The 15,000-nt window shown below is 44.1% G+C and overlaps 1 protein-coding gene and 1 long non-coding RNA gene across 43 annotated transcripts in view; one reads left to right on the forward strand and one right to left on the reverse strand.

Annotated features, from left to right (window-relative positions):
* Window positions 1-7,256, forward strand: part of LOC127913805 (probable alpha-ketoglutarate-dependent hypophosphite dioxygenase) — an 8,955-nt gene extending 1,699 nt beyond the window's left edge. The window contains exons 2-6 of the mRNA XM_052487190.1: window positions 1,421-1,718; window positions 2,426-2,517; window positions 3,161-3,300; window positions 4,966-5,070; window positions 7,113-7,256. Of these exons, the coding sequence (XP_052343150.1) occupies window positions 1,421-1,718; window positions 2,426-2,517; window positions 3,161-3,300; window positions 4,966-5,070; window positions 7,113-7,196 (719 nt within the window). The 3' untranslated portion in view covers window positions 7,197-7,256. The remainder of the gene's footprint in view (window positions 1-1,420; window positions 1,719-2,425; window positions 2,518-3,160; window positions 3,301-4,965; window positions 5,071-7,112) is intronic.
* On the reverse strand, window positions 7,144-10,063 carry LOC127913806 (uncharacterized). Of its 42 annotated transcripts, XR_008086810.1 has the most exons (7): window positions 9,369-9,467; window positions 9,169-9,293; window positions 8,307-8,656; window positions 7,717-7,966; window positions 7,541-7,590; window positions 7,341-7,390; window positions 7,144-7,290 (listed from the first exon to the last, which is right to left on the reverse strand). It is a non-coding gene; the product is annotated as an uncharacterized LOC127913806 (long non-coding RNA). The 42 variants fall into 42 exon arrangements; XR_008086787.1 differs by lacking the exon at window positions 7,541-7,590 and having other exon boundaries at window positions 7,341-7,515; XR_008086794.1 differs by lacking the exon at window positions 7,541-7,590 and having other exon boundaries at window positions 7,169-7,290.
* Between the last annotated feature and the right edge of the window lie 4,937 nt (window positions 10,064-15,000).

The following is a 15,000-nucleotide window of genomic DNA, read 5'->3' on the forward strand; positions in this document are numbered from 1 at the left end:
ACATCTACCTGTATGGAATGATATCTACCTGTATTGAATGATATCTATCTGTATTGAATGATAAATCTACCTGTATTGAATGATATCTATCTGTATTGAATGATATCTACCTGTATTGAATGATATACTACCTGTATTGAATGATATCTACCTGTATTGAATGAATGATATCTACCTGTATTGAATGATATCTATATGTATCTACCTGTATTGAATGATATCTAACTACTGTATTGAATGATATCTACCTGTATTGAATGATATCTACCTGTTTTGATCTATGATAATGATATCTACCTGTATTGAATGATATCTACCTATGTGATATCTACCTGTATTGAATGATATCTAACTATATGTATCTACCTGTCTACCTGTATTGAATGATATCTACCTGTATTGAATGATATCTATGATCTACCTGTATTGAATGATATCTACCTGTTTTGATATCTATTGTATTGAATGATATCTACCTGTATTGAATGATATGTATTGAATGATATCTACCTGTATTGAATGATATCTACCTATTGATCTACCTGTATTGAATGATATCTATATTGAATGATATCTACCTGTATTGAATGATATCTACCTGTATTGAATGATATCTATCTGTATTGAATGATATCTACCTGTATTGAATGATATCTACCTGTATTGAATGATATCTATCTGTATTGAATGATATCTACCTGTATTGAATGATATCTACCTGTATTGAATGATATCTACCTGTATTGAATGATATCTACCTGTATTGAATGATATCTACCTGTATTGAATGATATCTACCTGTATTGAATGATATCTACCTGTATTGAATGATATCTACCTGTATTGAATGATATCTACCTGTATTGAATGATATCTACCTGTATTGAATGATATCTTTACTTTAAGTATTGAATGATATCTACCTTATGACATCCAGTGGAACAGCCACTTTACAATAGAAAATGATATTTATCCTATCCTAGGTATTCCTTAAAGAGGTGGGGTTTCATTGAATGATATCTACCTGTATTGAATGATATCTACCTGTAGGTGGATGAATGATATCTACCTGTATTGAATGATATCTATCTGTATTGAAATGGCATATCAGTAATCCTGAGATGACAAGTGCCTGAATGATATCTATGTTGTAGAGCATGAACCTGGAACGGGCTATTGAATGATATCTATCTGTATTGAATGATATCTACCTGTATTGAATGATATCTCCTGTATTGAATGATATCTACCTGTATTGAATGATATCTACCTGTATTGAATGATATCTACCTGTATTGAATGATATCTACCTTCGTCTACCTGTATTGAATGATATCTACCTGTATTGAATGATATCTACCTGTATTGAATTATATCTACCTGTATTGACTGATATCTACCTGTGTCTACCTGACTTCAGGTGAGGAGTATACCCAGTACAGTCTCCACAATGTGCACCTGCAGTACCCCTGGGTGATGGGCCTGGCCAAACACCCCCACATCCTTCAGGTGGTACAGTCCATCCTGGGCTCTGATGTCATCCTGCTAGACTCACGCTTCATCTGCAAGTACCCAACAACCCCCACACCCCACCCCACAGCCACACAGGCAGGAAATGATGCCATCACTCTGACCAGTGAGGAGGAAGTGAGGTCATCAGAGAAGGACCAACAGAGTGAGACTGGACTGCCCTTCGTGGCCTGGCACCAGGATATGAGGTGAGTACATCACTAATACTTCTACAGCTACATTACTATTACAATACTAATACTACTGTCAGTTACAAGTATCTCAAAAATAGTAAAATACTACTACAGTACTACTACCGCTACCAATACTGCTTGTAGTACTGTTACTACAACTACTACAGTAGTACTACAATATTACAACTACTACATCACTACTGCTACTACTACTACTACTACTACTACAACTACAATACTACAGCTACTACTGTTACTACCGCTACTACTACTACAACTACAATACTACAGCTACTACTACCACAAGACTACTACAATATTACTTCTACTACACCAGTCCTACTACTACAGTACAACTACTACTACTACAATACTACAGATACTACTACCACAACACTACTACAATACTACTACTATCACAATACTACTTCTACTACTACAGTACTACTACTACAACTACAATACTACAGCTACTACTACCACAACACTACTACAATACTACTTTCACCTTTATTTAACCAGGACAAGTTCTCATTTGCAACTGTGACGACTACACAACTCCTACCACTCCTACTACTACAGTACAACTACTACAACTACAATACTACTCCTACTACTACCACAATACTACTACAATATTACTACTGCTACACCACTCCTACTACTACAGTATGTTTTGAGTAATAACAAGTATTTACTCAGCAGCTGTCTGATTCCTCCAGGTACTGGGGAATAGCTGGGGGTCCAGTCCTGTCGGTGTGGCTGGCTCTAGATGACTCACTGGCAGAAAACGGAGCCCTGAAGGTCATCCCAGGTACTGCAGCTCCCCTGACCACCTAAAATCACCAAACCATTTCGTTTCCAGAAACGGCCAGTTCACTTCTAATTGGTGCCACAACTAGATAAATAAATACTTAAATGTCTACTCAAAATATTTATCTGCATTTAGCCAGGTACAGTTAATGGTCTGAAAGCCTCTTTCTGTCATTCTAGCATGAAATGACTGCAGTAAATGACTGTGATAAGATGTCCTTTCATAGACAAACAGAAGACTAGAGTCTGTGTGGGTAGTAAAGTGTTCACTCTCCTCTCCTCTCCTCCCCTCTCCTCTCCTCTCCTCTCCTCTCCTCTCCTCTCCTCTCCTCTCTCTCTCTCCTCTCTCTCTCTCTCCTCTCCTCTCTTCTCCTCTCTCCTCTCCCTCTCCTCTCCTCTCCTCTCCTCCTCTCCTCTCCCTCTCCTCCCTCTCCTCTCCCCCTCTCCTCTCCCTCTCCTCTCCTCTCCCTCTCCTCTCCTCTCCTCTCCTCTCCTCTCCTCTCCTCTCCCTCTCCTTTCCTCTCCTCTCTCTCCTCTCCTCTCCTCTCCTCTCCTCTCCTCTCCTCTCCTCTCCTCTCCCTCTCCCTCTCTTCTCCTCTCCTTTCCTCTCCTCTCCCCCTCCCTTCTTCCCCATCCTCCTCCAGGAAGCCACTGCTCTGGCATGCTGCCCCACCAACTCGCCTCCCGCCCCGGAAACATGCTGTCAGTCAACCAGGAGATCCCTGAGGAGCTGGTGCAAACGGATAGCGCTCTACTCTGCCCCCTGCTGGCTGGGCAGATGTCTGTAAGTCACACTGCCCCCCTACTGGGGATTCTTGTCTTTTTAAGAACAACAAATGTCAGCAAACAGACATTCTGTATTACAGTGAGCTTCCCATCCCATGTCCTACTGGGCATTCTGTATTACAGTGAGCTTCCCATCCCATGTCCTACTGGACATTCTGTATTACAGTGAGATTCCCATCCCAAGTCCTACTGGACATTCTGTATTACAGTGAGCTTCCCATCCCAAGTCCTACTGGACATTCTGTATTACAGTGAGCTTCCCATCCCAAGTCCTACTGGACATTCTGTATTACAGTGAGCTTCCCATCCCAAGTCCTACTGGACATTCTGTATTACAGTGAGATTCCCATCCCAGGTCATATTGGGCATTCTGTATTACAGTGAGATTCCCATCCCAAGTCCTCCTGGACATTCTGTATTACAGTGAGATTCCCATCCCAGGTCATATTTTGGCATTCTGTATTACAGTGAGCTTCCCATCCCAAGTCCTACTGGGCATTCTGTATTACAGTGAGCTTCCCATCCCAAGTCCTACTGGACATTCTGTATTACAGTGAGATTCCCATCCCAGGGCATATTGGGCATTCTGTATTACAGTGAGCTTCCCATCCCAAGTCCTACTGGGCATTCTGTATTACAGTGAGATTCCCATCCCATGTCCTACTGGACATTCTGTATTACAGTGAGCTTCCAATCCCAGGTCCTACTAGACATTCTGTATTACAGGGAGCTTCCCATCCCAGGTCCTACTGGACATTCTGTATTACAGTGAGCTTCCCATCCCAAGTCCTACTGGGCATTCTGTATTACAGTGAGCTTCCCATCCCAGGTCCTACTAGACATTCTGTATTACAGGGAGCTTCCCATCCCAAGTCCTACTGGACATTCTGTATTACAGTGAGCTTCCCATCCCAAGTCCTACTGGGCATTCTGTATTACAGGGAGCTTCCCATCCCAAGTCCTACTGGGCATTCTGTATTACAGGGAGCTTCCCAGCCCAAGTCCTACTGGCCATTCTGTATTACAGGGAGCTTCCCATCCCAAGTCCTACTGGCCATTCTGTATTACAGTGAGCTTCCCATCCCAGGTCCTACTGGGGATTCTGTATGACAGGGAGCTTCCCATCTCAAGTCCTACTGGGCATTCTGTATTACAGGGAGCTTCCCATCCCAGGTCCTATTGGACATTCTGTATTACAGGGAGCTTCCCATCCCAGGTCATATTGGGCATTCTGTATTACAGTGAGCTTCCCATCCCAAGTCCTATTGGGCATTCTGTATTACAGGGAGCTTCCCATCCCAAGTCCTACTGGCATTCTGTATTACAGGGAGCTTCCCATCCAAAGTCCTACTGGGCATTCTGTATTACAGGGAGCTTCCCATCCCAGGTCCTACGAGACATTCTGTATTACAGGGAGCTTCCCATCCTAGGTCCTACGAGACATTCTGTATTACAGGGAGCTTCCCATCCCAGGTCCTACGAGACATTCTGTATTACAGGGAGCTTCCCATCCTAGGTCCTACGAGACATTCTGTATTACAGGGAAATACACTCTATTCTCTATTCTTCTACAACTATATTGTGTTTCTCACCAATTGTGCTGTACAAACAATAAGAATTAAGGTGCCATTTGGGATTGTGATTTAATGTTGATGGTTATCAGATCCATGATGGGTTGCTGGTCCACGCCAGTGACCCCAACACATCCCAGAAGAGACGCTGTGGCTTGGTGATCCGATACGTCCCTACCTGTGCCTACCCTATACAGGTGAGAACTACTGTAGATATGTCTCTACCTGTATCTACCCTTTACAGGTGAGAACTACTGTAGATATGTCTCTACCTGTATCTACCCTTTACAGGTGAGAACTACTGTAGATATGTCTCTACCTGTATCTACCCTTTACAGGTGAGAACTACTGTAGATATGTCTCTACCTGTATCTACCCTTTACAGGTGAGAACTACTGTAGATATGTCTCTACCTGTATCTACCCTATACAGGTGAGAACTACTGTAGATATGTCTCTACCTGTATCTACCCTATACAGGTGAGAACTACTGTAGATATGTCTCTACCTGTGACTACCCTATACAGGTGAGAACTACTGTAGATATGTCTCTACCTGTATCTACCCTATACAGGTGAGAACTACTGTAGATATGTCTCTACCTGTGTCTACCCTTTACAGGTGAGAACTACTGTAGATATGTCTCTACCTGTGTCTACCCTTTACAGGTGAGAACTACTGTAGATACTGAGAACTAGATCTGTATCTACCCTATACAGGTGAGAACTACTGTAGATATGTCTCTACCTGTATCTACCCTATACAGGTGAGAACTACTGTAGATATGTCTCTACCTGTGTCTACCCTATACAGGTGAGAACTACTGTAGATATGTCTCTACCTGTGTCTACCCTATACAGGTGAGAACTACTGTAGATATGTCTCTACCTGTATCTACCCTATACAGGTGAGAACTACTGTAGATATGTCTCTACCTGTATCTACCCTATACAGGTGAGAACTACTGTAGATATGTCTCAACCTGTGTCTACCCTATACAGGTGAGAACTACTGTAGATATGTCTCTACCTGTATCTACCCTTTACAGGTGAGAACTACTGTAGATATGTCTCTACCTGTGTCAGGTGAGAACTACTGTAGATATGTCTCTACCTGTGTCTACCCTTTACAGGTGAGAACTACTGTAGATATATCTCTACCTGTATCTACCCTATACAGGTGAGAACTACTGTAGATATGTCTCTACCTGTGTCTACCCTTTACAGGTGAGAACTACTGTAGATATGTCTCTACCTGTGTCTACCCTTTACAGGTGAGAACTACTGTAGATATGTCTCTACCTGTGTCTACCCTTTACAGGTGATACTGTAGATATGTCTCTACCTGTGTCTACCCTATACAGGTGAGAACTACTGTAGATATGTCTCTACCTGTGTCTACCCTTTACAGGTGAGAACTACTGGTGAGAACTACCTGTGTCTACCCTAGGTGAGAACTATGTAGATATGTCTCTACCTGTATCTACCCTATACAGGTGAGAACTACTGTAGATATGTCTCTACCTGTGTCTACCCTTTACAGGTGAGAACTACTGTAGATATGTCTCTACCTGTGTCTACCCTTACAGGTGAGAACTACTGTAGATATGTCTCTACCTGTGTCTACCCTTACAGGTGAGAACTACTGTAGATATGTCTCTACCTGTGTCTACCCTATACAGGTGAGAACTACTGTAGATATGTCTCTACCTGTATCTACCCTATACCTGTGATATGTCTCTACCTGTATCTACCCTATACAGGTGAGAACTACCCTGTGAGAACTACTATGATATGTCTCTACCTGTGTCTACCCTATACAGGTGAGAACTACTGTAGATATGTCTCTACCTGTGTCTACCCTATACAGGTGAGAACTACTGTCTATGTCTCTACCTGTGTCTACCCTTACAGTGTCTACCCTTTACAGGTGAGAACTACTGTAGATATGTCTCTACCTGTGTCTACCCTTTACAGGTGAGAACTACTGTCTCTATGTGTCTCTGAGAACTACTGTGTATGTCTACCTGTGTCTACCCTTACAGGTGAGAACTACTGTAGATATGTCTCTACCTGTGTCTACCCTATACAGGTGAGAACTACTGAGATATGTCTCTACCTGTGTCTACCCTGGTGAGAACTACTGTATGTCTCTACCTGTGTCTACCCTTTACAGGTGAGAACTACTGTAGATATGTCTCTACCTGTGTCTACCCTATGTTTCTCTCTCTCTCTCTGCAGGACCCAGACCGTCCCAGGCGTTTCCATGCTACAGTGATGGCCAGTGGATCAGACCAGTTCAGTCACTTCTCCACCTTGCTGTGATGAGCCTTACAGCACAACTACAACCATATCCATAGAGATCCCATTACCATATTACTGTCTGATACTTAGAGGAACCTGATGATACTGTATTCACCTTGATGACTTACTGCTGTATTCACCTTGATGACTTACTGCTGTATTCACCTTGATGACTTACTGCTGTGTTCACCTTGATGACTTACTGCTGTGTTCACCTTGATGACTTACTGCTGTGTTCACCTTGATGACTTACTGCTGTGTTCACCTTGATGACTTACTGCTGTGTTCACCTTGATGACTTACTGCTGTGTTCACCTTGATGACTTACTGCTGTGTTCACCTTGATGACTTACTGCTGTATTCACCTTGATGACTTACTGCTGTATTCACCTTGATGACTTACTGCTGTGTTCACCTTGATGACTGACTTACTTACTGCTGTGTTCACCTTGATGACTTACTGCTGTATTCACCTTGATGACTTACTGCTGTATTCACCTTGATGACCTGCTGTGTTCACCTGACTTACTGCTGTATTCACCTTGATGACTTACTGCTGTATTCACCTTGATGACTTACTGCTGTGTTCACCTTGATGACTTACTGCTGTGTTCACCTTGATGACTTACTGCTGTGTTCACCTTGATGACTTACTGCTGTATTCACCTTGATGACTTACTGCTGTGTTCACCTTGATGACTTACTGCTGTATTCACCTTGATGACTTACTGCTGTGTTCACCTTGATGACTTACTGCTGTATTCACCTTGATGACTTACTGCTGTGTTCACCTTGATGACTTACTGCTGTGTTCACCTTGATGACTTACTGCTGTGTTCACCTTGATGACACACTTGATGACTTACTGCTGTGTTCACCTTGATGACTTACTGCTGTGTTCACCTTGATGACTTACTGCTGTGTTCACCTTGATGACTTACTGCTGTGTTCACCTTGATGACTTACTGCTGTGTTCACCTTGATGACTTACTGCTGTGTTCACCTTGACTGACTTACTTACTGCTGTGTTCACCTTGATGACTTACTGCTGTGTTCACCTTGATGACTTACTGCTGTATTCACACTTGATGACTTACTGCTGTGTTCACCTTGACTTACTGCTGTGTTCACCTTGATGACTTACTGCTGTGTTCACCTTGATGACTTACTGCTGTGTTCACCTTGATGACTTACTGCTGTGTTCACCTTGATGACTTACTGCTGTGTTCACCTTGATGACTTACTGCTGTGTTCACCTTGATGACTTACTGCTGTGTTCACCTTGATGACTTACTGCTGTGTTCACCTTGATGACTTACTGCTGTGTTCACCTTGATGACTTACTGCTGTGTTCACCTTGATGACTTACTGCTGTGTTCACCTTGATGACTTACTGCTGTATTCACCTTGATGACTTACTGCTGTGTTCACCTTGATGACTTACTGCTGTGTTCACCTTGATGACTTACTGCTGTGTTCACCTTGATGACTTACTGCTGTGTTCACCTTGATGACTTACTGCTGTACACCTGCTGCTGTTCACCTTGATGACTTACTGCTGTGTTCACCTTGATGACTTACTGCTGTGTTCACCTTGATGACTTACTGCTGTGTTCACCTTGATGACTTACTGCTGTGTTCACCTTGATGACACCTTGACTTACTGCTGTGTTCACCTTGATGACTTACTGCTGTGTTCACCTTGACTTACTGACTTGACTTACTGCTGTGTTCACCTTGATGACTTACTGCTGTGTTCACCTTGACTTGATGACTTACTGCTGTGTTCACCTTGATGACTTACTGCTGTGTTCACCTTGATGACTTACTGCTGTGTTCACCTTGATGACTTACTGCTGTGTTCACCTTGATGACTTACTGCTGTGTTCACCTTGATGACTTACTGCTGTGTTCACCTTGATGACTTACTGCTGTGTTCACCTTGATGACTTACTGCTGTGTTCACCTTGATGACTTACTGCTGTGACTTCACCTTGATGACTTACTGCTGTGTTCACCTTGATGACTTACTGCTGTGTTCACCTTGATGACTTACTGCTGTGTTCACCTTGATGACTTACTGCTGTATTCACCTTGATGACTTACTGCTGTATTCACCTTGATGACTTACTGCTGTGTTCACCTTGATGACTTAATGCTGTGTTCACCTTGATGACTTACTGCTGTGTTCACCTTGATGACTTACTGCTGTGTTCACCTTGATGATATCGGATGAACGGTTTAAACATCCCTTTTTGTACACAGTCCCCCATATTAGGAGACCAAAAGTACTGGGACAAATTCACTTCTATGTATTAAGGTAGTCAACAGTTTAGTATTTGGTCCCTTGTTCATAGCTTTAAATATATCAATCTTGTGACTCTACAAACTTGTTGGATGCATTTGATGTTTGTTTTGGTTGAGTTTCAGATTATTTTGTGCCCAATAGAAATGTTAAATAATGGAGATTAGAATCAACTATGTTTCTCAACACTTCTACATTAACGTGGATGTTCTCATGATTACGGATAATCCTGAATGAATCATGATTAATGATGAGTGAGAACAGACAAAAACATCATACTCTCCAAAAATGCTAACCTCCCCTGTTATTGTAATGGTGAGAGGTTAGCATGTCTTGGGGGTATGATATAAAATGCTAACCTCCCCTGTTATTGTAATGGTGAGAGGTTAGCATGTCTTGGGGGTATGATATAAAATGCTAACCTCCCCTGTTATTGTAATGGTGAGAGGTTAGCATGTCTTGGGGGTATGATATAAAATGCTAACCTCCCCTGTTATTGTAATGGTGAGAGGTTAGCATGTCTTGGGGGTATGATATAAAATGCTAACCTCCCCTGTTATTGTAATGGTGACAGGTTAGCATGTCTTGGGGGTATGATATAAAATGCTAACCTCCCCTGTCATTGTAATGCTGAGAGGTTAGCATGTCTTGGGGGTATGATATAAAATGCTAACCTCCCCTGTTATTGTAATGGTGAGAGGTTAGCATGTCTTGGGGGTATGATATAAAATGCTAACCTCCCCTGTTATTGTAATGGTGAGAGGTTAGCATGTCTTGGGGGTATGAAATAAAATGCTAACCTCCCCTGTTATTTTAATGGTTAGAGGTTAGCATGTCTTGGGGGTATGAAATAAAATGCTAACCTCAACTGTTATTGTAATGGTGAGAGGTTAGCATGTCTTGGGGGTATGAAATAAAATGCTAAACTCTGTTTTCGGTGTTTCGGACTATATGTTGTCATGGTAACGTCCATTTAGAAGTGTTTAGAACCGTACAGCATGTGTCACACAGTATCTGGGTTGGACTGGGTTGGACTGGGTCGGGCTGGGTTGGACTGGGTCGGGCTGGAGTCTATCTGATGTTTCTGTAGAGTGAACCAGAACGGCCCGTAGGGCAGGAGACCATCTCCTGTTTCTGTAGAGTGAACCAGAACGGCCCGTAGGGCAGGGGTCCATCTCCTGTTTCTGTAGAGTGAACCAGAACGGCCCGTAGGGCAGGAGACCATCTCCTGTTTCTGTAGAGTGAACCAGAACGGCCCGTAAGGCAGGAGACCATCTCCTGTTTCTGTAGAGTGAACCAGAACGGCCCGTAGGGTAGGAGACCATCTCCTGTTTCTGTAGAGTGAACCAGAACGGCCCGTAGGGTAGGAGACCATCTCCTGTTTCTGTACAGTGAACCAGAATGGCCCGTAGGGCAGGAGACCATCTCCTGTTTCTGTAGAGTGAACCAGAACGTCCCGTAGGGCAGGAGACCATCTCCTGTTTCTGTAGAGTGAACCAGAACGGCCCGTAGGGCAGGGGTCCATCTCCTGTTTCTGTAGAGTGAACCAGAACGGCCCGTAGGGCAGGAGTCCATCTCCTGTTTCTGTAGAGTGAACCAGAACGGCCCGTAGGGCAGGGGTCCATCTCCTGTTTCTGTAGAGTGAACCAGAACGGCCCGTAGGGCAGGAGTCCATCTCCTGTTTCTGTAGAGTGAACCAGAACGGCCATTTGGGCAGGAGACCATCTCCTGTTTCTGTAGAGTGAACCAGAACGGCCCGTAGGCCAGGAGACCATCTCCTGTTTCTGTAGAGAGAACCAGAACGGCCCGTAGGGCAGGAGACCATCTCCTGTTTCTGTAGAGTGAACCAGAATGGCCCGTAGGGCAGGAGACCATCTCCTGTTTCTGTAGAGTGAACCAGAATGGCCCGTAGGGCAGGAGACCATCTCATGTTTCTGTAGAGTGAACCAGAATGCGGCCCGTAGGACAGGAGACCATCTCCTGTTTCTGTAATGTGAACCAGAGAGCCCGTAGGGCAGGAGACCATCTCCTGTTTCTGTAGAGAGAACCAGAAAATAGGGCAGGAGACCATCTCCTGTTTCTGTAGAGTGAACCAGAGGGCCCGTAGGGCAGGAGACCATCTCCTGTTTCTGTAGAGTGAACCAGAATGGCCCGTAGGGCAGGAGACCATCTCCTGTTTCTGTAGAGTGAACCAGAATGGCCCGTAGGGCAGGAGACCATCTCCTGTTTCTGTAGAGTGAACCAGAATGGCCCGTAGGGCAGGAGACCATCTCCTGTTTCTGTAGAGTGAACCAGAATGGCCCGTAGGGCAGGAGACCATCTCCTGTTTCTGTAGAGTGAACCAGAATGGCCCGTAGGGCAGGAGACCATCTCCTGTTTCTGTAGAGTGAACCAGAACGGCCCGTAGGGCATGAGACCATCTCCTGTTTCTGTAGAGTGAACCAGAACGGCCCGTAGGGCAGGAGACCATCTCCTGTTTCTCTGAGTAACCAGAACCATGTAGGAGACCATCTCCTGTTTCTGTCCAGAACGGCCCGTAGGAGACCATCTCCTGTTTCTGTAGAGTGAACCAGAACGGCCCGTAGGCCAGGAGACCATCTCTGTTTCTGTAGAGTGAACCAGAATGGCCCGTAGGGCAGGAGACCATCTCATGTTTCTGTAGAGTGAACCAGAACGGCCCGTAGGGCAGGAGACCATCTCCTGTTTCTCTCATGTTTCTGTAGAGTGAACCAGAACGGCCCGTAGGGCAGGAGACCATCTCCTGTTTCTGTAGAGTGAACCAGAACGGCCCGTAGGGCAGGAGACCATCTCCTGTTTCTGTAGAGTGAACCAGAACGGCCCGTAGGGCAGGAGACCATCTCATGTTTCTGTAGAGTGAACCAGAATGGCCCGTAGGGCAGGAGACCATCTCCTGTTTCTGTAGAGTGAACCAGAATGGCCCGTAGGGCAGGAGACCATCTCCTGTTTCTGTAGAGTGAACCAGAACGGCCCGTAGGGCAGGAGACCATCTCCTGTTTCTGTAGAGTGAACCAGAATGGCCCGTAGGGCAGGAGACCATCTCCTGTTTCTGTAGAGTGAACCAGAATGGCCCGTAGGGCAGGAGACCATCTCATGTTTCTGTAGAGTGAACCAGAACGGCCCGTAGGACAGGAGACCATCTCCTGTTTCTGTAGAGTGAACCAGAACGGCCCGTAGGGCAGGAGACCATCTCCTGTTTCTGTAGAGTGAACCAGAACGGCCCGTAGGGCAGGAGACCATCTCCTGTTTCTGTAGAGTGAACCAGAACGGCCCGTAGGCCAGGAGACCATCTCCTGTTTCTGTAGAGTGAACCAGAATGGCCCGTAGGGCAGGAGACCATCTCCTGTTTCTGTAGAGTGAACCAGAACGGTCCGTAGGGCAGGAGACCATCTCATGTTTCTGTAGAGTGAACCAGAACGGCCCGTAGGGCAGGAGACCATCTCCTGTTTCTGTAGAGTGAACCAGAACGGTCCGTAGGGCAGGAGACCATCTCATGTTTCTGTAGAGTGAACCAGAAGGGCCCGTAGGGCAGGAGACCATCTCCTGTTTCTGTAGAGTGAACCAGAACGGTCCGTAGGGCAGGAGACCATTTCCTGTTTCTGTAGAGTGAACCAGAACGGCCCGTAGGGCAGGAGACCATCCCATGTTTCTGTAGAGTGAACCAGAACGGCCCGTAGGGCAGGAGACCATCTCCTGTTTCTGTAGAGTGAACAAAAAGGCAAGCCACTCTGAAGGTGACCTGAGCTGACCTGGAGTCCATCTCCTGTTTTAGTGCATTGATAATGATAATAATTACATGTATAAAATGTGAATGGAGGACAAATGAAATGCTGTATGAACATGTAAGCTGATGTATCTGGGACGTCATGCTATATTACCTCTTCATGTGTCTTATTGTGTTTTATGTGTTGAATAAACTGTCTCACTAGACACTGGCATCTTTCTCTGTGGAACTTGGTGGGCCTTACTTTGTAAGTCACAGCAAACTACGTTTCATTTGTAAAATATTCTGGGATTGGGATTTTAACCAGTTGAATGAAAGGGCAAAATGTAGATTTCCACCTAACTAAACTTACCCAAACATCATTATTTTTCATGAGGAGGCTACAAACAATAACGGGTCATGCTGCGTAGCTTTAGAAAGGAAATCCCCTTCCTGGTTAAAATAGTTAGAAATTGCTGATGTACATTGTATAATATTCAGATTCAACAAAACTGGGGCAATAGGGCTTGAAATGACGGATATTATTTCTAAATATAGTAACAATCAAATGATAAACGACTTACTAAAGTTTTCACATTTCTTATAACTAAAATAAATATGATGATCAAACTTAGTGACAGTACAATATGAGCGCATAACAAATTCTTCAGTGTTAAATCAACAGTCTCCTGAGTGGAGCAGCGGTCTAAGGCACTGCTGTATCACAACCAGCTGTGATTGGGAGTCCCATAGGGCGGCACACAATTGGCCCAGCATCGTCCGGGTTTGGCCGGTGTAGACCGTCATTGTAATTAAGAATTTGTTCTTAACGGACTTGCCTAGTTCACATGAGCCCTCACAGTGTTACATTTAAATTTGGGCCAGTGTCTTTACGGTCCAAACTTCTGAGTGTTAAATTAACACTGTACTCAGTGCTGATGCTGTTACACTTTGTCAGTGTTTGTCAATAACACCTCATGTAGTAGTTTTAACACCAGGAAGTGTTTATTGTTAACCCCAATGGAGTTCTACAATAACACCTCATATAGTAGTTTTAAACACTACATCAAGAGGTCCGTATTTCTTGACAAGGTCAATGTTGAGTTAAGGACATTACAAACTACACTCACAAGTCTTTATTGCTACATGCTCTTATGTAAACATTTAAGACATCAGAACCAGCAGCAGACATTATAACATGTAAATTAGCTCAAGCATAGACCAGTTAAAGTGATACAACACTGCCTCTCACGGGTGGCCAAAAATAACAATTTGAAAGCCATGCCCCCAATAAGGCACACCTCGAGTATAATTTCCCGGTGTGCATTGCCTTTTCCAGTGAATTGTAGAGTTACCACTGATCTGTATGTGTTGGTGATAGTGATAGAGACATGTATGTTGAATTTGCTAATGTTCAGTCCTGTGGACTTCACCAAGAGAGTTCCTAATGTAGGCAAATGTTATCAATAAAATGTAATGTCACATACACTGAGTGTACAAAATATTAAGAACACCTACTCTTTCCATGACAAATCACATCAAATCAATTCACATTTTATTTATTACATACACATGGTTAGTGCTAAATAAGGCTGCTGGAATCCTGACTAGAACCAGAACATTTGATCATATTACTCCAGTGCTAGCCTCCCTACACTGGCTTCCTGTTAAGGTAAGGGCTGATTTCAAGATTTTACTGCTAACCTACAAAGCAGTACATGGGCTTGCCCCTACCTATCTTTCCGATTTGGTCCTGCCGTACATACCTACACGTACGCTACGGTCACCAGACGCAGGCC

The sequence above is a fragment of the Oncorhynchus keta genome, chromosome 30, assembly GCF_023373465.1.
Source record: "Oncorhynchus keta strain PuntledgeMale-10-30-2019 chromosome 30, Oket_V2, whole genome shotgun sequence".
Classification (NCBI taxonomy): Eukaryota; Metazoa; Chordata; class Actinopteri; order Salmoniformes; family Salmonidae; genus Oncorhynchus; species Oncorhynchus keta.